Source organism: Ochotona princeps, chromosome 17 (assembly GCF_030435755.1).
Source record: "Ochotona princeps isolate mOchPri1 chromosome 17, mOchPri1.hap1, whole genome shotgun sequence".
In the NCBI taxonomy this organism is placed as follows: domain Eukaryota; kingdom Metazoa; phylum Chordata; class Mammalia; order Lagomorpha; family Ochotonidae; genus Ochotona; species Ochotona princeps.
The window spans coordinates 15483277-15507179 of NC_080848.1; the positions used below are offsets into that span (position 1 = coordinate 15483277).

Consider the following 23903-nt stretch of genomic DNA (forward strand, 5'->3'; position numbering starts at 1 on the left):
CGGGGGCCCGGCCTGGGTTGGCCGGGTAGCACGAACCGAGATCCTCCGCCCAGCCCTGGTCTGGGAGGAAAGTTTTGGGAGAGCTGCGTCCTCTGCTGGATGTGTAGGGGAGACGGCGAGAAGGGGCACAAGTGAGGGACAGTTCTGTTGCAGCCCAGACGCAGAGCCACTGGTTTCAGGCTTGATTCGGAGACTAACGAATCCAGAACTTCCTCGGGGCTTCCCACGTGGTGCAGGGGCCAAGCACTGGGGCCATACCTCTCGCGGACCCATTAAAAATGCATCCTGGGGTCGGCGCGATGCCTCAACAAGCTAATCTTTCACCTGCAGGCGCCGGCATCCCATGCGAACGCCAGTTCATGTCCCGGCTGCTCCACTTCCCATCCAGCTCCCTGCTTGTGGCCTAGGGAAAACAGAGAACGGTCAAAAGCCTTGGGACCCTACACTCGCGTGGGAGACCTGGAATTTCTTTTAAAATTAAATTTTAAATTTAAGATATTGTTAATATATTTAAGAGGGATGCACACCCCTGTGGGCCTCCGATTGGGATGGGTAGGGTCGACGTAAGCTGGAAAGTGGGTGGGACGAATGTTTCCTTTTTTTCTCCTGTTTCCGCAGAGGGGAGGGAGCCGCTCCTTGCCGAGCAGCTACGTCGACTGCCCTCTTCAAATCACGTGAGGTCCCACCTGCAAGACGTCCACGGCGCGGCGGTGCTGCAGAACCCCGAGCGTGGCCCTTTAACCGGGCGCGCCAGGCCCCGCCCCGCCGGCCCGCAGCCGCGGCGCCGCCCTCCGCAGCTGGCCACCCTCAGTCCAGCTGTGCGCGCACGTCGGGACTCCCAGCCATGTCCGCCGAGAGAGAGGTGGCCGAGGCGGCTGCCGAGGTGGCCGAAGCCGGCGCCGGGGACGCCGCGTCTTCGCAGCCCCCGAAGGCCGAGACGGCGAGCGATCCCGCGCCGTCCGGAGCCCCCGAAGCGGCTGCCGCACCGTCTCCGCCGCCCCTGCGCTGCCTGGTGCTCACGGGCTTCGGCGGCTACGACAAGGTGAAGCTGCAGAGCCGGCCGGCCGCGCCCCCGGCTCCCGGGCCCGGCCAGCTGACCCTGCGCGTCCGGGCCTGCGGGCTCAACTTCGCCGACCTCATGGCTCGGCAGGGGCTGTACGACCGGCTGCCGCCGCCGCCCCTCACGCCTGGCATGGAGGGCGCGGGCGTCGTGGTGGCGGTGGGCGAGGGAGTCACCGACCGCAAGGTGAGCCGGCCGGGGTGGCTGGGTGGGGGGCGCGGCGGGGCAGCAACTGGGGGTGTGGCAGCGCTGAAGGAGCGCAAGCCAGAAGGATGGGCCTAGGGAAAAAAGGCGACCCTTGGGGTTTCAGGCTGCTGGAGAGCCAGGTGCTTTGGGGAGGGGAGCAGAGGGTGGGCGCAGGTGGTGTCCCTTCCTCAACCATCTTGGGTCGTGGCCGCCGCCCAGGAGCGGTGATGGGGGGAACAATAAGGCGCTTTGCGCATGCGCGCTGACCTTCTCCACCAGCTCCCCGCTACAGCTGCAACCTGCCACCACTCCCCCAGTGATAAAATAATACACCTGCACCCCTGCCCACCCTACAGCCCTGGGTCTGTGACCCTACAGGGAAGCCAAGTCCCCCCCCCATGCACACACTTCCCGAGGGAGCAGGGGGCGTGCGGAGGTCGGGATGGGCGGGGGCGCAGTGGCAGTGCCAGAGCCCCAGTCACATGCAGCCCCGTGGTGTGTGGGGGTGTGAGGCGGCCCCTCCCCTGGCGGAGGCCCGGAGACCAGCCACGCCCATCATGGAGCCGAGCTGGCCGCCTCGCTGCCAGGCTGGGCTTGGGGCTGCGGAGACGCCCCGGGGTTCCGGATCTTTGTCTCGGAGTCCCGTGACTGAGTGTCTGCTCCGCTCATCACTGCATCCTTGGACCACGACCCTGGGCTGCCCCTGGGACCTTCTGGTGGCATCGCCTCTGCCTTCCTCTGGCCTCGGACCCCTGGCCTCAGAAACCCGCGCAGTTCCCTGGCTGGCTGGGCTGGGAAGGTGCGGCAGCGTGAGCTGGTTAGCCCAGCTCGGCAGGTCGGCTACTCTTTCCTGCTGTATCGTGGGTTCATCTCACCTCAGACGTGGAGAGTTCCGGGTGACCGACTTTTGGAGCAACCTAGGGCGACGCATGACTGTGCATCCTTAGAGGGTTTCCTTTCGGATTTGGCCAGTTGTAGGACTTTGCCTGGATCTGTTGCAGTTACCCTGCCTGCAAACAGCTGCTGCTCCAAGCGCTTCTGCCTGACTCTGGCCGTGCCCCCCTGCCCCCATAGCCCGCTGCACTGACTCCCAAGTTCCCAGGTTGCCCTCCTGAGGAGGGGTTGCAGGAACTGGAGTGGGAAGGGGCAAGTATTTGTGGTCTGTTACTATTGGAAGCCTCCCACCTAAGCTCCTGATAAATACAGGATATCCTGTCCTGCGCCAGAATCTGATGTCAGAACCTGGACGCTGTGGTGGTAGTGGCTGGGGTGGGGGTGGGGGGCATGGCGCTGACCTCTGAGGGGCCAAGGGGGTTCATTGCAAAGCAAGGTAAGCAAGACTTGGTCTGGGCCAGCCCTGGGATTTCCTGGGACCCCAACTGACAACCTTTCCCAGGCCCCCAGGTTTGTCTCTGCACCCAGCGTCCTGAAGTGGGAGATTCCCAGTGTGCCCAGGTCTCATCCCAGGCCAGAAGTCGTAGGGGAAGATCACAGCCCACCCCTGTCCTCCTCAGTGAGGAGTAGTGTGGGGGTGCTCCCTCCTCCCCCCAGGGATCCTGTCTGGTTAATCCACACATTCCCATTATCCTTGCTGTGACCAAGACCCATCCCGACTGTCCCAGAGCAGCTCAGCTCGCACCTTCCCTTCCCTGCGCTGCACTTTCCTGGAGGGAAAGGTCACCTTTGCCCTTTTACCCTCCTGTAGGTGCCTGGGAGTGCACCTTTTGCTGGTGTGGGGGTGCTGTCATCCTGGGCCTCGTCTGTACCACCGCTGGGTGAAGGTGCCTTCTGGGCCCCACTTGGTGCTGACCCAAACACTGCTTCTCCTGAAGTGATCAGACCCAGCCCCTCAGGCTCTGGGTCCTCAACACAGGACCAGACACCTTCCTACTGTTTGCTCTTGCTGCTGTTGTTGCTAGCTAACGTTCCCAGTGCTCAGTAGGCGGCAGACATTGAGAAAAATCAGCGAGTGAGGGTTCCTCCTGCCCCCCATGTAATCCTCTTTTTTTTCTTTTTTTTAATAAAGATTTTTTTTTTAAGATTTATTCATTTTATTACAGCCAGATATACACAGAGGAGGAGAGACAGAGAGGAAGATCTTTCACCCAATGATTCACTCCCCAAGTGAGCCGCAACGGGCCGATGCGCGCCATCCGAAGCCGGGAACCAGGAACCTCTTCCAGGTCTCCCATGCGGGTGCAGGGTCCCAATGCATTGGGCCGTCCTCGACTGCTTTCCCAGGCCACAAGCAGGGAGCTGGATGGGAAGTGGAGCTGCCGGGATTAGAACCGTCGCCCATATGGGATCCCAGGGCTTTCAAGGCGAGGACTTTAGCTGCTAGGCCGCGCCGCCGGGCCCAATAAAGATTTATTTATTTTATTAAGTCAGATATACAGAGAGGAGGAGAGACAGAGAAGGAAGATCTTCCATCCGATGATTCACTCCCCAAGTGAGCCGCATGGGCCGGTGAGCGCCAATCCGAAGCCGGGAACCTGGAACCTCTTCCAGGTCTCCCACGTGGGTGCAGGGTCCCAAAGCTTTGGGCTGTCCTCAACTGCTTTGCCAGGCCACAAGCAGGGAGCTGGATGAGAAGTGGAGCTGCCGGGATTAGAACCAGCGCCCATATGGGATCCCGGTGTGTTCAAGGCGAGGACTTTAGCCGCTAGGCCACGCCGCCGGGCCCATGTAATCCTCTTAATTGCCCCAATTTACAGATAGGAAAACTGAAACTCAGATTAAACAGGGTAGGTGTGTAGTACACCTATTAAGGTGCCTGTGTCCACATCAGAGAGCCTGCCCCTCCTTTATTTTCTTAAGATTATTTTTTAATTGGAAATTCATATTTACAGAGAGAAGGAGAAACAAAGATCTTCCATCTGCTGGTTTACTTCCCAAGTGACCGCAATGGCCAGAGCTGAGCTGATCCAAAGCCAGGAACCTGGAGCTTCATCCAGGTCTCCCACACTGATACTGGGTCCCAAGGCTTTGGGCCATCCTCAACTGCTTTCCCAGGCCACAAGCAGGGAGCTGGATGGGTAGTGGAACAGGCAGGACAGGAACTGGTGCCCATATGGTATCTTGGCGCATGCAAGGCGAGGACTTTAGCCACTAGGCCACTATGCCCGGTCCTGCATCTCCTTTCTGACTGTAGCTTTCTGTTCACGCCCCTGGGAGGCAATAGTAATGGCTCAAGTCAGAGTTCCTGCCACCCATATGGGAAGCCTGAATCAAGGTCCAGACCCCAGCTTCAGCTCCCACGGCCATTCCAAACAGATGAACCGGTGGAGGGCAGTGCGGGTTTGCTCTCTTACTTTCTCTACCACTCAAACAAAACCTTAATGTCATTTGTTTTTTTATGTTTTTATCTACTTGAAAGAAAAAACAACATACATGGACATAGATCTTACATATTCATTGTTTCATTCCCCAAATGCTTGCAATCGCTGGGGCTGGGCTAGTGCAAAGCCAGGAGCCAAGAGCTCCGTCACGTGCTGGCTCCCAGGTATGCATTAGCAGAAGGCTGGATCAGACAGAGCAGCGAGGACTGAACCTGATACTCTGATATGGGCTTGTGAGTGCAGCCTAATCAACACACCACCATGTCAGCTCCCTACAAGTTTTTTTTTTAAGGTTTGTTTATTTATTTAAAAGGCAGACAGGAAGAGACAGACCTTTCATCTGTGGGTTCACTGCCCAAATGCTTGCAATAGCTGGGACTTGGCCAGGCCAGTGTAGCAGCCAGGAACTTCTCTGTGTAAGAACTTGGGCCGGCATCACTGTTTCCCAGGTACACTAGCAGGAAGCTGGATCGGAAGGGCGGAGTCGGCAGGACTGGAACCAAGCACTCCTCTGTGGGATATGCATGTGCCAAGGGGCAGCTTAGCTCGCTAGGACACAACACGCATCTTTATTTATTTATTTGTTTGTTTATTTTAAAGATTTATTCATTTTATTACAGCCAGATATACACAGAGGAGGAGAGACAGAGAGGAAGATCCTCTGTCTGATGATTCACTCCCCAAGTGAGCCGCAACGGGCCAATGCTGCGCCAATCCGAAGCTGGGAACCTGGAACCTCTTCCAGGTCTCCCACGCAGGTGCAGGGTCTCAATGCATTGGGCTGTCCTCGACTGCTTTCCCAGGCCACAAGCAGGGAGCTGGATGGGAAGTGGAGCTGCCGGGATTAGAACCGGCGCCCATATGGGATCCCGGGTCTTTCAAGGCGAGGACTTTAGCCACTAGGCCACGCCGCCAGGCCCAGATTTATTTATTTTTATTGCAAAGTCAGACATATAGAGAGAAGAGGAGAGACAAAGAGGAAGATCTTCTGTCTGATGATTCACTCTCTAAGTGGTCACAATGGCCGTTGCTGTGCCAATCCGAAGCCAGGAGCTCCTCCAGGTCTCCCACATGAGTGCAGGGTCCCTAAGCTTTGGGCCATCCTCGACTGCTTTCCCAGGCCACAAGCAGGGAGCTGGATGGGAAGCAGGGCTGCCAGAATTAGAACCTGCACCCATATGGGATCCCAGTGCACTTGCAATGCGAGGACTTTAGCCACTAGGCTACTGCGCCTGGCCCGATTCAGTCACTTTTTATTTGCTAAAGTCACACTGGCTTGTGAAGAGCAGCGCTGTTTCTGTAATCCAACCAGTTGAGTCTCTTTCACAAACTACGTGCCCCAACCACAAGCTTCTTGCAGTTGGGGGTCTTACATAATCACAAAATGTCAGCTCTAGGAGATAAGGGTAGAACAGGGGGAGCCTGGAGCTTTGGTGCTGGAAGTCCTGGGAATGGACCTGGGCGTGTGTGGTGCTGGGTAAAGGAAGGCGTGATGACCTGCCATGCATGGCTGCCCGGCTGCGCTCCCAAAGGCTGTCCTACTAGCGGGAGTAGTATCCTGCAGGCCAACCAATGAATAACTGAACCTTCTTCCATTCTTCAAGACAGGGGACAGGGTGATGGTGATAAACCGGTCAGGCATGTGGCAAGAGGAGGTGACTGTGTCCGCAGCCCAGACCTTCCTGATGCCTGAGGCCATGACCTTTGAGGAAGCTGCCGCCTTGCTGGTCAATTACATCACAGCCTACATGATCCTGTTTGACTTTGGCAACTTGCGGCCTGGCCACAGCGTCTTGGTACACATGGCAGCAGGTGATATGTCCCTCCCCAGCCCCTCCCACCATCTCTCTCTCTCTTTTTAGTTTAATTGTCTGAAAGGCAGAAGGACAAAAAGGAAGAGAGAGATGTCCAAACTGCTGGTTCGCTCTCTAAGTGGGTGTTAACAGCCAGGGCTTGGCCAGACCGAAGCCAGGAACTTGAAATTCCATCTGTGTGTCTCCTAAGTGGGTGGCAGGGCCCACTGTATGCTGGGTCCATTGACTGCTTTCCGGGGTAATATCAGGAAGCTGGATGGGAAACAGGAGAGCATTCTGATACGGGATGTAGGTCACCCAGTCGTGGTTCAACTTGTTCTGCCTCAGTGCCCGCCAGTGTCCCCTCCCCCAACCCTGCCTCCTCACCCCACCTAGATTTCTTTCTGGACTCCTCTGAAGCCTGTGTGGACTGTTGTCATGGCAACACCAGGCTGCCTGGTCTATGCAGAGGCCTCTGCAGTGTGGTTGCCGAGGTGATACACGGGCACCATGTCCAGCCTGGTGCTCTGTCCTTGGCAGCATGTCCTCGGCCCTCCCCTCTTCCTCTGCAGCCAGTCCCTTCTTGGCCATGACACATGAGCATGGGTGCTGGAAAGGGGCTGGACCGGCCGAGTCCTTGGGAGGCCAGAGTGGAGAGCGGTTGCTAGGAGACTGTGTGTTCCCTGCTCATGGCAGTGGTCTCGCGGCAGGGGGCGTGGGCATGGCAGCCCTGCAGCTGTGTCGCACGGTGGAGAACGTGACAGTGTTCGGGACAGCCTCGGCCAGCAAGCACGAGGTGCTGAAAGAGAATGGGGTCACACATGCCATTGACTACCACACAACCGACTACGTGGAAGAGATCAAGAAGATCTCCCCCAAAGGTGAGGGGCTGAGGCGTGGTGAAGGAGGAGACTCAGAGCCCTGGGCCCTAATCCTGATCCTGGGTCCCCCACTGTGTGACAGGAGTGGACATCGTCATGGACCCTCTGGGCGGGTCAGATACTGCCAAGGGCTACAACCTCCTGAAGCCCATGGGGAAGGTGGTCACCTATGGTGAGTTGGGGGCAGGAAGGCAGGGCTGAGGGGTGGGAAGTGGGGTGGGGGGCAACACCCTGAGGAGAGCACCAGGATGGGGAGTGCTCTCGTATGTTGGAGCTCCATGTACCTGTGCTCTGTAGGGACAAGGTTGGAAAGAGTGGTAGGAATTGTAGTTGCAGGCACCAGCCACTTTGATTCTGTTTCTCACATGGGTCAGTACATCCTGTTAGGGGAATATTCAGACATAAAACCAGCCCATTTGCTTGCTTTCTGCCCTACCTCCTTAGGCCTCCCAGGCAAACTGCATTTTAATTTTTGAAAAAAACAAACCCATTTCATACCAAACATATCCAGTCTAAGAGGAGAGCCAGTATTGGCCTCAGTAACTGCCGGGAGGCACCTGTCCTCTGGACTCACAGGCTGTGTCATCCTGTCCCTCAGGAATGGCCAACCTGCTGACGGGCCCCAAGCGGAACCTGATGGCGCTGGCCCGCTCATGGTGGAACCAGTTCAGTGTGACGGCCCCGCAGCTGCTGCAGGCCAACCGCGCTGTGTGCGGCTTCCACCTGGGCTACCTGGATGACGAGGTGGAGCTGCTCAACAGCGTGGTGGCCCGCCTCCTGGCTCTTTATAACCAGGGCCACATCAAGCCCCGCATCGATTCAGTATGGCCCTTCGAGAAGGTGGGTGCACTGCCCTCGCTGGAAGGGGCGAAGCGGGGTCGGGGTGGGAAGGTGTTGGGTGGGACTGCTGCAGGCTGGGGTCCCCAGGGCTGTGGAGAGGAGGGCTCTTGCAGGGTGTGGACACTAATATAGTACTCCCCCCTCCCCTTGCAGGTGGTAGATGCCATAAAGCAGTTGCAGGAGAAGAAGAATGTGGGCAAGGTGCTCCTGGTGCCGGGGCCAGAGAAGGAGAACTAGAACAAGGGCTCGCAGGACCTGAGAGCGAGAGAGGAGGGCTGTGCAGCCCCCTTCCGCTGACCACCACACTGTCACATGTCCTCATCCATCCTCACGCTCCACCCCCTGCTCCCCCAGGGTCTCTGGCCTCTGCCCCTCTGCCCTGTTTGTTCTCATTGGTCAAGGCTGCCCCCTTCCCCTTCCTGCCCTTGGCAGAGATTGGGAAGTGACCATTTGGATGTCTGGGTCCCTTCAGGGGGACAGGGAGGGCCAGAGGGAGGTTGGTGGTTTCCTGCTCCCTGGCTTTCCCTGCTCCCTCAGGGTCTGTTGTGCTGCTTTCGTGCCAAGGTTAGCCAATCCCGCCCCATCCTGTTCTGTGTTTCCGCCCCTGCCTCATCTTCCTGCCCGCCCCCGCCCCACCGCCTCCCCCCAAAGAATTGTAACGCCAGCTCAGGTTATGGGGCCGATCTATGTCAAGTCCAGCATGTCCGTCTCTCCCAGCAGCTGGGGCCAGCCAGTGCCCACCAGTCCCAGCCTGTCTTCTGTCCGCAACTTCTTAAGCACAATTGGGTTCCTTCCACCTGCCGGTTTTCTGTCACTCCTCACCAAGGCTGCCTCTTCCAACAACATAGGCAGGTATCGGACACCCTCTCTTGGGTCCCAGCCCTGGCGGGGGGGACTCCGAGCGCTCCCACCTTTCACTGAGGTCTGTGTTTGTTCTCAGTGCCTTAGCCGCAGGAAACCTGTGCGTTGGGGTGTGTGTGTGTGTGGTGGGGAGGGTCCTTGACTCTGACCTCTTCCTCCACACATCCTCCCTCCAACTCCCTCCCCCCAGTGCCTTCCTTGTTCTGGTGGAACTGGGGTTTTCCACCACTCTAGTCCGACAATACTGCCAAAAATCTTTGTATGTGCCAGTGGGTGGGGTGGGGCTGGGGTGGAACCAGCGGCCCTCACTGTGGGTGCTGGCCGTTCCAATCACGAGTGGGCAAGGAGATTCCCCGGTCTTGCACATCAGTGCAGCATTTCCCAGCCAAAGCCCCGAAAGCCAGTGTCCAGTGTGCCCCTGCCAGTCCTGGGACCACAGTGGAGTTACAAGCACATTCCCTGGGCAGCTCGAGCCTGGCTCCAGTGGGTGCTGAGATGCAGCAAGCGGGGGTTGGTGCAGTGGGAGAGGACCTGGGCTGCAGGAATCCAAGTGGGGACCTGCCGAGATTGAGGGAGCTGGGAGCTGGGAGGGTCATGGTTCCAGCCATTGCTGGGGAGCGAGGAGGGAGGGCTCAGGCTTTGCATAGTCTCCATGAGGCCCAAACGCAGAAAGCGCCATTTCTGCTTTTGTGTACCCCACCCCATTACCGCAGCTGCCTTTGTGTTTGTGTCAATAAAAAGCTAAACCCTGGCTCCTGGATGCTGCTTCCTGGGGTGGAGAGGAAGGGAAGCCTGCAAAGACGGGGTGTCTGCCTGATTCGAGTTTCCTTTCCTGAAAGAAACAAGAAATAACGCCGCTGCTGGGCTGTGTAGGCACATTTTACTGTTCTGCAGCCTTCGGTCCATTGCAATGGCTGCCCCCTGCTGGCCAACATGAAGCTTGCGGCCTGGGAACCTCAGCCAAGGGCTGGAGTTCGGGGTCCTGAGAAGAGCTCCCCTAGCTGGACTCTAGGGTGAAGACCGCCAGGCCCCGCTGTCCCGCGGGCACCACGGCCAGAGCCTCCACCTCCCCACCCCCACGAGTGGGCTTCTGAAAGTGGATTTCCAGGAGGTCATGCATCTCTGGCCCGTCCAGGACGTCAGGAATGTTGAGCACGAGCACCGAGCGAGGAACTTGCTGGGAGGTGACCTGGAAGAGGTGGTGTGGGGGAGATAGCAAAGGCTCATGGGAGCAGAGGCTGGACCGGGCAGTAACAGGTGGAGATGCGGAAGAGCACAGGAAAGCTGGCAGTAGGCGGGTGGGGAGGGTTTGGGAGTGGGAATCAGGTTCCCTGGCCCAGGCTCCCTTCTCCCACTTACCTTAATGTCCTGGATCTTCCCGCTCATGTAGGGAGAGACCGTTAGCCGGACCTCCTTCCCGCCCAGGGGCACTCTGAACTGGCCGATCTGGCAGAGGCGCTGGGCCACTGGGGTATGAGAGAGGGGGTGGACTTTGGCCTCATGCACCTTGCACCCTCCTTTTCCTAGCAGAAGTCTCAGGGCTGCCTTACCTTCCTCTTTCATGAATCCTAGCATGGCGCTCCCTTGCAGCAGCTCGCGCGTTTCCACGTCCCCGCCCCCGTTCCTGGCCTTGCCAAAGAAGATCTCCAGCTTGTCCAGCAGCTCCTCCTCCCTTAGCCTAAGCCCCGCTGGAAACCCACTGACCAGTACCATGCAGCTGCTCTTCTGGTTACACACCTGCAGCAGCAGAAGAGAGAAGAGAGGGCCTTGATCCCAGTCCTAGCCTCACAGCCCTTCAATGCCCCAGGACCCTGCGCTGTGTCACCTGGATGGAGGTTACCATGGGAAGCTCCACGGGCTGGACCTGCACCTTCAGGTGACACTCTTCCATGTCAATCTTATGCATCTTCTGTCGCAGCACCTGCTCAGCCACTGAGCAGTGGGGAGAACAGGTCAGTGCCTGGAAGCCGGCCAGCCCCCCCCACCTGAGGCCCCTTCACTCCAGCTCACCTTTGGGATCATCGAAAGTGACCAGGGCAGAGCCTCCAGGCAGAGGGCAGCAGATCTGCAGGTTGGAAATCAAAGACTTGGAGACCTTCTTGTCCTGCTGAGTGTGTCCTCGGAATACCAGGGGGATTTCAGGCATTGGGAACGGGCCCTGGAGTGGAGAATGGAAAGCTGAAAACCCCCAAGGGCAAACGCATTTCCTGGTCACTCCCAGGTGGAGAGCACGCTATTCCCGTTCAACGATGCCACCTGCCAGGGTTGAACGGATGTGCTGCAAAAAGCCGAGCAAACGAGTGCACAGATGTAGGATACAGCTCAAAATACACACTGGGAACTTTAAGATTTTTTTGTTGGTGGTGGTGGGGGTGGATCAGTTGATCCATTTGAGAGCATGGAGAGAAATTCCTCTATTGGTATACTTCCTAAAATGGTCTCCATGGTTGAGGCCTTTCCGGGCCTTCAAGTAGGAAGCTGGATCGAAGTGGAGCACTCAGGAAGCTGGGTTAAAAGTGGAGCACTCAGGACTCAAACCAACACTGGGATCTGGCATGTTGACACTGCAGGCAGCAACTCTAACCCATTGTGCCGCAATGCAGGTTCCCAAGGTTGTTTTTCTTTTAAGATTTCTTTATTTTAATTGGAAAGGCAGGTTTGCAAAGAAAAGAGACAGATCTTCCATCCGGTCCCAGTACGATGGCCTAGTGGCTAAATACTACCCTTGCAAGTGATGGTACCCCATAAGGGCGCTGGTTTGTGTCCCAGTTGCCCATTTCCCATCCAACTCCCTGCTGTGGCCTGGGAAAGCAGTAGAGGATATCCCAAAGCCTTGGGACCCTGCACCTATATGGAAGAAACTTCTGCCTCCTGGCTTCAGATCGGCTCAGCTCCGGCCACTGTGGCCACTTGGGAAGTGAACCAGCGGATAAAAGATCTGTCTCTCCAGCAGAAGCTCCCACGCTACTACAAGAACATCGGGCTGGGTTTTAAGATACTCAAGGAGGCTATTGAGGGTACCTGCATCGACAAAAAATGCCCCTTCACTGGAAACATGTCCATCCGGGAGAGGATCCTGTAGGGCATGGTGACCAAGATGAAGATGCAAAGGACCATCGTTATCCACCACAACTATCTGCACTACATCCAGAAGTACAACCGCTTTGAGAAGCACCACAAGAACATGTTGGTGCACCTGTCGCCCTGCTTCAGGGATATCTAAATTGGGGACATCATCATGTCACGGTGGGCAAGTGCTGGTTCCTCAGCAAGACCATGCACTTCAATGTGCTCATGGTCATTAAGGCCACCGGCACCAAGAAGTATTTCCAGAAGTTCTGAGCTGCTGCCGCCCCTCCCCCACACAAAATAAAATTATTGCAAAAAAGAAAAAGATCTGTCTCTCCTTCTCTCTGTAAATCTGCCTTTCCAATAAAAGTAAATAAACTAAGCAAAAAAGTTCACTCCCCACGTGGAGGCAACAATTGGAGCTGAGCCGATCCAAAGCCAGGAGCCAGGAGCTTTTTCTCGGTCTCTCACATACATACAGAGCCTTGAGCCATCCTCCACTGGTTTTCCAGGTGCAGTTGGGACTTGACCTAGTGGCCATTTGAGAAGCTGGAGACATAGGCAGAGGCTTGGCTTGCTATGCCACTGTGCCAGCCTCATCTCCAACTCATTCCTATGAAACCATACTCCATTTCTCACCTTACCTTGTCCTTGGGGAAGTCCTTGCACTTCCTTTTCAGCTCCTCCAGTCTCATGTTCAGCCTGGCCTGCTCCTCCTGAAGGGTGTGGAGGACCTACAGGAGGAGAAGGGAACAGCCATTCATGTACCTGCCTCTGGGGAATGAACCTGCCCAAGTGAGCAGTGGGCACTCTGGACCCCAGAAGGGGAGTTGTCGTTCAACCCAGAAGCAGCTGCACCCCTCTATCCAGGTCTGGATGGATCTTGGCTCACTGTACCCAGGGCATGGCCAGCCACAGTTCAGCCAAAGGACAGGGCCATAGCTGTTTCCTTGTGACAAATCTGGAGTGAAACAGTGACAGGGTGCTGGTGCTAACACGGGGCGGTAGAAGGAAACGATTTGGTTCTACAGGGGGCCAGGTGTTTGGAGGAGGACACCACCTTGAAGGAGGCCAACTGTAACACTGCTAGCCATACTGGGCCAGACACCAACCTGAGTCCTTCTTCATGCACATTACACAGCTCCATTCTTATTTTTTTTTTAAAGATTTTATTATTATTACAAAGTCAGACACACTGAGAGGAGGAGAGATAGAGAGGAACTGGAGCTGCCGGGACCAGAACCAGCAGCCACATGGGATCAAGGCGAGGACCTTAGCCACCAGGCCACGCCTCCAAGCCCCATTTTTATTTTTTTAAGATTTATTTATTTGTCATTTTTTTAAAGATTTATTTATTTTTATTACAAAGTCAGATATACAGAGAGGAGGAGAGACAGAGAGGAAGATCTTCCATCCAATGATTCACTCTCCAAGTGGCCCCAGTGACCGGTGCTGTGCCGATCTGAAGCCGGGAACCTGGAGCCTCCTCCGGGTCTCCCACGCGGGTACGGAGTCCCAGTGCATTGGGCCGCCCTCCACTGCTTTCCCAGGCCACAAGCAGGGAGCTGGATGGGAAGTGGAGCTTCCGGGATTAGAACCAGCGCCCATATGGGATCCCGGTGTGTTCAAGGCGAGGACTTTAGCCGCTAGGCCACACCGCTGGGCCCAAGATTTATTTATTTTTATTTCAAAGTCTGATATACAGAGAGGAGAAAAGACAGATAGAAAGATCTTGTGTTCAATGATTCACTCCCCAAGTATTTACAAAGGCTGGAGCTGAGAAAATCCAAAGCCAGGAGCCAGGAGCTTCTTCTGGGTCTCCCATGTGGGTGCAGGATCCCATGCTTTGGACCAATCTTGACTACTTTTCCAGGCCACAAGCAGGAAGCTGGATGGGAAGCAGGGTCGCCAGAACCAGAACCAGCGCCATATGGGATGACGGCACTTGCAAAGTGAGGACTTTAGACACGAGGCCACGGTGCCAGGTCCACAGCTCCATTCTCATGGCAACCTCTCAGCTTTCCTTATTAATTAACTTACTTGTATTTGTATTTTTAAATATTTATTTCTTTTATTAGAAAGTCAGATTTAGGGCCCGGCGGCGTGGCTAGCAGCTAAGGTCCTCACCTTGAATGCACTGGGATCCCATATGGATGCTGGTTCTAATCCTGGCAACTATACTTCCCATCCAGCTCCCTGCTTGTGGCCTGGGAAAGCAGTCAAGGATGGCCCAAAGCCTTGGGACTCCGCACCCACATGAGAGATCTGGAAGAAGCTCTGGGCTCCAGGCTTTGGACTGGCATAGCACCGGCCATTGCGCTCACTTGGGGAGTGAATGATCGGATGGATCTTTCTGTCTCTCCTCCTCTCTGTATATCTGGCTTTCTAATAAAAAATAAAATACATCTTGGGCCCGGCGGCGTGGCCTAGCGGCTAAAGTCCTCGCCTTGAACGCCCCGGGATCCCATATGGGCGCCGGTTCTAATCCCGGCAGCTGCACTTCCCATCCAGCTCCCTGCTTGTGGCCTGGGAAAGCAGTGGAGGGCGGCCCAATGCTTTGGGACCCTGCACCCGCGTGGGAGACCCGGAAGAGGTTCCTGGTTCCCGGCATCGGATCGGCTTGCACCAGCCGTTGCAGCTCACTTGGGGAGTGAAACATCGGATGGAAGATCTTTCTCTCTGTCTCTCCTCCTCTCTGTATATCCGGCTTTCCAATAATAATAAAATCTTTAAAAAAAAAAAAATACATCTTAAAAAAAACTTTTATAGAGATTTATGTATTTATTTTAAAAAGTATCAGAGAGGAAATGAGAGAGAGCTCTTCTCTTCTATCAGCTAGTCTAATCCCCAAATGACCACAACAGCCAGCACCAGGCCAGCCCAAAGCTGGGATCTGTAGCTTCTTCCAGGTCTCCCATGTGGGTGGCAGGAACCCAAGGAGTTGGGCCATATTCCTGTGCTTTCTCAGGCACAGTATCAGAGAGCCGGATCAGAAGTGGAACAGTGTTTCCTTCCCTCCTTCCTTCTTTCTTTCTTTCCATTTTTTCTTCCTTCTCTCCTTCCCTCCCTCTCTCCTTCCGTCCTTCCTTCTTTCCAAAAATAAAAAATAGGAACAAAAAAAAAAAAAAGAAAAGAAGTGGAACAGCCAGGATTCAAACTCGTGCCCAAATGGGATGCTAGTGTCACAGCAGGTGGAAGTTTAACCTATTACACCATGATGTCAGCCCATAAATTAAAAATTCAAGAACTCAAAACAACTGGCTATATGGGTCCTTGGGCCCAGCAGCACGCTGGGTGCCTGGTCTGTGAACCCTAAGGGTAGAAAGTGCAGCAGGGCCTGGGTTGTCTAGCCTGGGTCCTTGGGCTTGCTGTGTGGTGAGTGCCTGGTCCGTGAGCCCCAGGGGCAGGCAGTCCAGTGAGGCCCGGGTCACCTGGCCCAGGCCTTGGGCCCGCGGGGCAATGAGAGCCTGGTCTATGAGCCCTGGGGGTGGGGGCGTCCGGTAGGGCCTGAGTCACCTGCCTGGATCCTTGGGCCTGCCTATGCAGTGGGTGCCAGTCCACAAGCCCCAGCTTTAGGGGGCCCCGGTTGGGTGACCCAGTGTGCCAGTGGCACCAGGGCAAGTTCACTGACTGCCTAGGAACATGCTTGTGTGGGTTTGGTGCGTGGGCGTGCAGGGGTCTGGCGATGGCACAGGTGGGGACTTACGGGGGTCTGGAGTTACACCCAGGATCAGTGGTCTGATTGCAGAGTTCATGTGTCAGAGCTGGGCCTTCACAGTGGAAAAGAAGGAGCAGTGGACCGCTGGCCCAGATGCATACGGAGGTTAAGGTAGGCCACTGGGGGGCCTGTAGAATAGAACAGAGCCAGTTGGACAACTACCCCAGCCAAACGATGACAGCAAATATCTGGGCAAATGGGGACTCTAAGGTTGACTATGTGAACCAATGGACATTGGAAGGTATTTCTCATCCCTGGATGGGCAAGATTGATAGCATTTCAGGACTAGTGAAACCACTGGGCAGAACCCTCAGCGCATGTGCCACACTGGGGACCCTGGGCCACTATCAGGAGGGCATTCCCATCCCTGGGTACAGGAGCAGTGAGGAGACTGAGTATGGTTTCCTCCCTTATCTTCGGCCAGATACAGAAAGAAGAAATAGAAAATTTGAAAACAATGAGCACACCCACTTTTCCCTAACCCTCGATCCTTCCCACCCTGATCAACTATGTAAACATCATCAAAAACTTTAAAATTGGATAGTGAGCACTGAGCAAGTGCATTTACCCTGTTCTAGGCCCTGGGGATTCCAAAACAAACCCTCCTGAGGGGGGCTGGTCCTGAGACAAGCTGGGTGGTTAAGGGAATGCGCAGGTGAGCCCACCATACACCAGTGCTAAGTGTTATAGAAACAGAACAGGGAAGCCGGGAGGGCGAGGGTGGTGAGGATGATGAAGATGGAGGTGAAGGAGCCAGCTGGGCCAACATCTGGGGAAAGTTCTATGCCAAGGGAAGAGCTGGTACAAGAGCTCAGAGCAGGTGGCTCTGAGGAGCAGCACGCGGGCTACAGCAGAATAAGCAAGGGGTGAGGGGATGGGGAGGAACTTAGAAAACACAACAGAGGGGCTGTCAAGGCCAGGCTGACATTTAAACAAGAATGGTGGGCTGTTGTGTGAATACAGAGGTGAGCAGAGAGGGCCCGAGCCCAGCATCAGTGAATGGGCGCCAGGGTGGCCTGGACCCTGTGACAGCAGCAGAGAGAAGTCAGACCAGACACTGAAACTGCAGGAGTCAAAGCAGCATGGCGGACAAAGAGAGGTGTCCCTGATGATGTGACAAGGTTTTTTTTGTAATATTTATTTTATTTTTATTGGAAAGTCAGATATACAGAGAGAAGGAGAGACAGAGAAGAACATCTTCCATCTGCTGATTCACTCCCCAAGTGACCACAACAGCTAGAACTGAGCCGATTCAAACCCAGGAGCCAGGAACTTCCTTTGGGTCTCCCATATAGGTACAGGGTTCCCAAGGCTTTGAGCCGTCCTCCACCGCTTTCCCAGGCCACAAGCAGGGAGCTGGATGGGAAGTGGTGCCCATATGGATCCTAGCGCTTGCAAGGTGAGGACTTTAGTCACTAGGCTACTGCATTGGGTGAGCCCCTGGAAGGCCACAAGCAGGGAAGACTGTGCGTAGGAGACCCAAAAGCAGCTCCTGGCTTCAGATCATCTCAGCTCTGGCCATTGCAATCATCGGGGGAATGAACCGGTAGATGAAAGAGCTTTCTTTTTTCTCTTTCACTTTGTAAAGAGCTGGATGGGAAGCGGGACCGCCAGGACTAGAACCAGTTCCCATATGGGATCCCAGCGCATTCAAGGCCAGGACCTTAATCGCTACGCTATTGCACTGGGCCTGTAAATTTCCTTTTCAATGAAAATAAATACAGGGCCTGGTGCGGTGGCCTAGTGGCTTAAGTCCTCGCCTTGAAAACGCCTGGATCCCATATGGGCACTGGTTCTAATCCTGCCAGCTCCACTTCTCATTCAGCTCTCCCTGCTTGTCGTCTGGGAAAGCAGTTCAGGATGGTGGCTTCACATCGGCGCAGCACTGGTCGTTGCAGTTTCTTGGGGAGTGAATCATTGGGTGAAAGATCTTCCTCTCTGTCTCACCTCCTCTCTGTATATCTGACTTTGTAATAAAACATAAATAAATCTTTATAAAAAAAGGCGCCCATATGGGATCCCGGGGCTTTCAAGGTGAGGACTTTAGCTGCTAGGCCACGCCGCCGGGCCCCAAAAATACAATAAATCTTAAAAAAAAAATTAAATACACTTGGGCCTGGCATGAGAGCATAGTGGCTAAAGTCCTTGCCTTAAACGTGCCAGGATCCCATATGGGAGCCACTTCTAATCCCAGCAGCCCCAATTCCCATCCAGCTCCCTGCTTGTGGCCTGGGAAAGGAGAGGACGGCCCAAAGCCTTGGGGACCCTGCACCCGTATGGGAGACCCAGTAGAGTCTCCTCAGAATGGCTCAGCTCCAGCCGTTGCGGCCACTTGGGGAGTGAATCATCGGACAAAAGATTTCTCTCTGTATATCTGACTTTCCAACAAAAAATAAATCTTTATAAAAAAATACATCTTTAAAAAAAATTCCACTTTGCAAGAACTTTCTGAAGTCTCCTCCTACTTATGAGGGAGGAAAAGATAGAAAAACTGGAGGACATGGTCCATTCATTTACCCGTGTTTCCTGAGTGCTTATGGCCCACCAGGCACAACTACTACCACTCAGTCTTCCCAGAGCTTAGTCCAATAGGGAAGGGACAGGCGAGACTCCCCAAACTCCTGCAGCTTCGCAGCCTAGAGCCCCTCTGGCTTCCCGCCACCCTAGCACCCTGCCCCTCACTCACAGCCAGGTTCACAGACGCCGGTCTGGGGTCCATGTGTCTGAGGATTCAGAGGTGGCCAGCAGAAGACAGGGTCCACGAAGAGTCCTCCCCAGCCTCAGCGGAATTGAATACACTTTGGAATGTGCTGGCTGGCTCCCCACTTCCACTTTCGCTTCTGGAAAGCCCCAGCACAACTGCCCGCCCCCTGGCGGAGCCTCTCTAGATGCTGGCTCCGCCCTGCCAGCGGAATTCAAAGGCAATGGCCACAGGGCTCCCCGCAGCAAGGTCGATCCCAGCGGGGGGCAGTATAAGCCGCCTGCACCATCTTCCTGGAGACCTGCTGAGGCTGAGGACTTGCAAACACCCATGAGACAGTTCAACTAGGTCATACCACCAAGACCAACACAGCCTAACGCAAATTCTTGAAGCTCTAAGGATACCCATTATTTGGGAGTTTAATGCCTGTCATGGTACTTTACATATATCCATCCACTCCTCAAAAAAAAAATTTGTTTCGGTTCCACTTGCCCAAGGTCACACTGCCAGGAGCAGAAAAGCAGACATCAATCTCTGGGACAGTATTTTAACTTAGGACTTGAGCAACCTGTTCCCATTTGCATTCAAAGAGCATTATTTTGGTGACCCTGGCCTGGGAAATGCACACAAAGCAGGATTTATTTCTGAACACTTCTGTTCCAGGAACTCGCTCACTTACCAAGCCTGCTTTTCCATCCCAGTTCTAACGATGATGACCCAGTTTTTGAAAACCATTTAAGAGCAGAATATTACCCAGAAGTCTGCCATCTGTTGCTTTACTCCCCAAATGGCTGCACCAACTAGAGCTGAGCTGCTCCTGATGCGAGATTCTTCTAGATCTCCCAGCTGCTACACTGTCCCAAGGACTTGAGCAAGCAGCTGGGACTAAACTGGAGTCCGTATGTGTGCTGGGTTGAGCCCACCGTAACTGCTGGTCAGTGAGGAAGGGCAATAGTTTTGACTCCTCTGGCATGTCCCAAGTACAAGTCAGTTGACAGTTCAGATCACGGAGGACAGCCAGGCCACAGCCAGCACCATGATGTACTAGACTAAGCCCCTGCCCTGCCTGTGATACTGGCATCCCACATGAGCTCAGGTTTAGTCCCAGCTACACTACTTGCTAACTGGCTGCCTCTGGCCTCCCAAGTCCTTGGGCCTCTGCAACCATTAGGAAGACCCAGAAGGAGCTCCAGGCTCCGGACCAGCTCAGCTCTGGGGAATGAAAACAGTAGATGGAAGCTCTGCCTCTCCTTCTTAAAGAACAAACCTTAGGGCTCGGCAGTGTGGCCTAGTGGCTAAGGTCCTCGCCTTGATCCCATATGGCTGCTGGTTCTAGTCACGGCAGCTCCACTTCCTCTCTATCTCTCCTCCTCTCAGTATATCTGACTTTGTAATAAAAATAAAATAAATCCTAAAAAAAAAACCAAACAAACAAACAAAAAAAAACCCTTAGGCTAGGCAAGGTAACTTGGTGGCTAATTCCTTGACTTACATGACCCAGGATCCCATACAGGAACCAGTTCATGTTCTGGCTGCTCCAGTCTCCCATTCAGTTTCCCGCTTGTGGCTTGGGAAGGCAGTAGAGAATGGCCCAAAGCTTGGGGACACTGTACCCTCACGGGAGACCTAGAAGCTCCCAACTCCTAACCAGGTCAGTTTCAGCCACTGTAGCCATTTGGGGAGTGAAGCAGTGGACAGAAAATCTTCCTGTTGATGTCTTTTCAATGAAAATAAGCAAATCTTTTAAAAGAAGGGGAGTGGCACGGTAGTCTAGTGGCCTAGCAACTGAAGTCCTCACCTTGAACACACTGGAATCCCACATGAATGCTGCTTCTAATCCAGGCAGCCCTGCCTCCTATCCAGCTCCCTGCTTGTGGCCTGGGAAAGCATTCATTCAAGGACGGCCCAAAGCCTTGGGACCCTGCACCCATGTGGGAGACCTGGAAGAGGTTCCTGGCTCCTGGTCTCTAAGCGGCTCAGCTCAAGTCGTTGCAGCCACTTGGTAAATCATTGGATGGAAGATCTTCCTCCTCTCTGTATACCTATACATTTATTTCCAATAAAAACGAGTAATCTTAAAAAAAATAAAAAGATAACCAGGTCAAAGACAGCCTCACAGGTTTTTCTTTAACTCCCCCCTTGCCCCTCAGCCACCACCTGTGAACGCCCAGTTGGCTAAAACATGCAGCAGGTCAACAAGGTTTTTTTTAAAGTCTTTAATGAGTGGAACAAGAAACAATATCTAAAACCGCAGCTTTTGGAAGAACCACTTGTTTTTGCCAGTCTTGTACCTGGAAGGGAATGAGGATGTCCGTGAAGAGGGGAACAGAAGGACAAAACTGCCCAGCCCACCCTCACTCAAAGCTCCTCACCTCTCCTCAAACTTGATCTTGGCCTCCCTCCGGGCCTTGCGCTTCAGAGCAGGGTCTCTGAAGACATCCTTGTTCACCACAGTTTTGTCCAAGGGAATATCCACGGAGTACCTGGAGATGAGGCAGGCGCAGGCCGTCTGCATGCGGCCAGGGCTCCCCTGACCCTCTGGGGCAGCCTCTTTTAGGCCCTGGCCCACTGGGACAGAGCTCCCAGGCACAGCCATTAACACCACGCTGAAGCAGCAGGTGTGAGGTTGCCAGTGCTACCACCATGTGGGGCACCTGGATGGAGTTTCTGGCCCTGTTTGGGCCCAGCCCAGCTCTGATCATCACTGACACCTGGACTTGGGGCTGTAAAGCACTGAACCTGAGCACGCTAGGCTCAAACTTTGGAAATTCTCATTTTCTACACTCATCTCCAGATTCAGACCACTGAAGAAATATCACATTGCAATTTTCTTAGGACAACACCAAAGCTGGGCAGCCTGCTACCTCTCTATGGCACCACACCCCAGCACTGGGAGAATCTACCCCACCCCATTCCTGGAGCACCCGGGACAAAGGCAGGCGCAAGAACTCCACCTTCACCTTCCCCATTACTGTTGTGACCCCAGCACTGCCGGGGTTGGGTGCTGCACCAGCTGTACCACAACACCCACCCCTTCCCAGCACAAGGAATTCTCAGCGCTGCTCAGCAAAGTCAGGGAAAGAAGGACGAGAGGGGGGACTGTGGACCACATCCACTTTACAAACCCATGTCCCCTTCTTGTCCCTGGATTGAGAAATCAAAGACCTGCGCACCTGGTGGGCATGAGGTGGTTGTAGTTATAAACCTTCACAAACGACTTGATCTTGGAGCGTTTGGCGATCTTCTTCTTGCCCATGGCGGCTGTCACTTTGCGGGGATAGCGGTCGATGCCGGCCACCAGCGCGTGGCTGTAGGGGCGGTCCGAGGTGCCATCGTCGATGTTCTGAACAAGCCACACGGCACGGGGTTTGTTAGGAACGTGAGGGCACCCGGGGAGACACACTCCCGGCCCCTACTCCGGCGGAGATCCCACACCTCAGATGGGCAGGACACAGCGCCGGCTCCCACCTGGGCGACATTCCCAGGAAAAGCTCAGGGGGAAGGGCCGGAACACATCACGGGCCACACACCTACCGGGTGTCCCCTCCACCTTCCCCTCTCCCAGACATACTCAGGGGCTGCAGCACCGACCCCCGGCCAGCTCAGCGGCAGCCTCAGCCACCCCGGTCCCCGAGGACCTCCAGTCAGCTCAGCGGCTGCAGCGCCGATCCCCGGCATCCTCGACCTTCCGACCCGCCACCCCGGTCCCCCGGCCACAGCTCAGCACCGACCCCCGGCATCTCGGCCACCCCGGTCCCCGAGGACCCCCGGCCAGCTCAGCGGCTGCAGTGCCGGCCCCCGGGGCCACCCCCGTCCTCGCTCCCACCTTCACGATCACGGCTTTGCGTCCCGAGTAGCGTCCGGCCAGGACCAGCACCACCTTCCCGGGTTTCATGAACTTGCCCATTTCTGCAGAGAGGAAGAAGAAAGAGCCGCTCAGGCATCCGGCAACAACCGGAGCTCCGCGCCGACTCCCGCCTGCCCAGGCCAGCCGAGGTCGAGGGCCAGCATTGCCGTCCCGGCAAAGTCAGCATCCGATACGAAGACGCCAGAGACCCACCGACGCAGCGAACCGCGGCAGCCCCGCAAGGAGCGTCCCCGGATCCTGGATGGCGACAGATTGCAAGACCAAGGCCAAACCTTAACTTACCGACGGCAGCCACTAGGGCCTACAGCAAAGAAGGAAGGGAGTGCACTTCCGCCAACCTTTCACCCTTGGGGCGGATGACCTCACTTCCTGTCCCGCCTCTCAGCTCGCGACACGCAGCCTGTGGGCGCTGAGCGTTTACGTTACGGGCGGAAGAAGCTCCTGAGGGGAAAGCAGGCCCTGGCGGCGCATGTATTTGAATCAAACTTTATTAGCAGCTCCAGAAATAGGCAAAAGCCAACGCGGCCAGGGGGTAGAGGCGGGAGGTAGATGGATTCGCATTTCCGGCTCTCGGGCGCTAGGTGGAGGACTCGGTCTGAAATTTCTTTTTTTTAAAAAAACTTTTATTTATTTGCAAGGGAGACAGAGGAAGCAAATAGAGTTCCTGAAAATTCCTTTTTTTGTGTTGGAAGATGCAGGGAACAAACTAGGATAAAAAGCAGGTAGGTGGGGAAGACCAAAAAATGGCGCTATCGTTTAAAAGATTTAATTATTTGAAAGGCAAAGTAATGGCGAGAAGAGCGAGAGCGAGAGAGAAAGAGAAATCTTCCATCCATAATTTACTCCACAAGTGGCCACAGCAGCAGGGGCTGGACCAGACCAAAGCCAGAAGCCAGCAGTGTCCTCCAGGGACCAAAGTACTTGGGTCGTGTTCTGCGGCTTTCCCCAGGTCATTAGCAAGGAGCTAGATAAGAAGCGGAGCAGCCAGGACTTGAACTGGCACCCAGATGGAATGCTGGCACTGCGGGTGGCAGTTTTACCCACACACACCAGCTCCTGGTGTCACTGATTCTAACCAACAAACAAGTGTGAGAGAGGTGAATGATGATCAGGAGGTTTGCCTTCTGTCAACTTTATTTTCCCTAACTATTCTTTTTTTTAAAGATTTGTTTATTTTTATTGCAAAGTCGGAGAGACAGAGAGGAAGACCTTCCATCAGCTGATTCACTCCCCAGGTAGCCACAATGGCCAGAGCTGAGCTGATCCGAAGCCAGGAGCCCCTTCTGATTCTCCCACCCAGGTGCAGGGTAAGGCTGTGGACCGTCCTCAACTGCTTTCCCAGGCCACAAGCAGGGAGCTGGATGGGAAGCGGGGCCGCCGAGATTAGAACCAGCGCCCATATGGGATCTGGCGCTTGCAGGTAGAGGATTAGACTGATATGTCATCATGCCAGCCCCAACTTTAAATGGGAATGGAATCCTAGACTCATGTAATCAACAAGATGCTCAAATTATCAACTACATACTATGTGTTTTGCCTTGTGGTCTTGAACTCTCCCTTTTCTCTCCTTTCCCATTTGATTAGGCTT

General features: G+C 54.8%; 3 protein-coding genes and 1 pseudogene across 4 annotated transcripts; 2 read left to right on the forward strand and 2 right to left on the reverse strand.

The window, feature by feature from the left end:
- The first annotated feature begins 622 nt into the window (after positions 1 to 622).
- On the forward strand, positions 623 to 9710 carry VAT1 (vesicle amine transport 1). The gene is made up of 6 exons (XM_004597339.4): positions 623 to 1246; positions 6189 to 6396; positions 7088 to 7258; positions 7341 to 7430; positions 7857 to 8098; positions 8252 to 9710. Exons 1-6 carry the CDS (start codon positions 845 to 847, stop codon positions 8333 to 8335), a joined length of 1197 nt encoding a protein of 398 aa, XP_004597396.2. The 5' UTR covers positions 623 to 844; the 3' UTR covers positions 8336 to 9710.
- Positions 9711 to 9823: 113 nt separating this feature from the next.
- IFI35 (interferon induced protein 35) lies at positions 9824 to 18505 on the reverse strand. The gene is made up of 7 exons (XM_058675376.1): positions 18433 to 18505; positions 12673 to 12762; positions 10970 to 11117; positions 10785 to 10891; positions 10510 to 10696; positions 10319 to 10425; positions 9824 to 10148 (listed from the first exon to the last, which is right to left on the reverse strand). Exons 1-7 carry the CDS (start codon positions 18463 to 18465, stop codon positions 9957 to 9959), a joined length of 864 nt encoding a protein of 287 aa, XP_058531359.1. The 5' UTR covers positions 18466 to 18505; the 3' UTR covers positions 9824 to 9956.
- Positions 11584 to 12301, forward strand: LOC131482305 (small ribosomal subunit protein uS17-like; annotated as a pseudogene).
- Positions 18506 to 20592: 2087 nt separating the features above from the next.
- On the reverse strand, positions 20593 to 22674 carry RPL27 (ribosomal protein L27). Of its 2 annotated transcripts, none has more exons than XM_004597340.3 (5): positions 22598 to 22674; positions 22274 to 22356; positions 21621 to 21790; positions 20820 to 20930; positions 20593 to 20738 (listed from the first exon to the last, which is right to left on the reverse strand). In XM_004597340.3, exons 2-5 carry the CDS (start codon positions 22352 to 22354, stop codon positions 20690 to 20692), a joined length of 411 nt encoding a protein of 136 aa, XP_004597397.1. In that variant the 5' UTR covers positions 22355 to 22356; positions 22598 to 22674; the 3' UTR covers positions 20593 to 20689. The 2 variants fall into 2 exon arrangements, with proteins under 2 accessions (XP_004597397.1, XP_058531376.1); XM_058675393.1 differs by having other exon boundaries at positions 22508 to 22611.
- Between the last annotated feature and the right edge of the window lie 1229 nt (positions 22675 to 23903).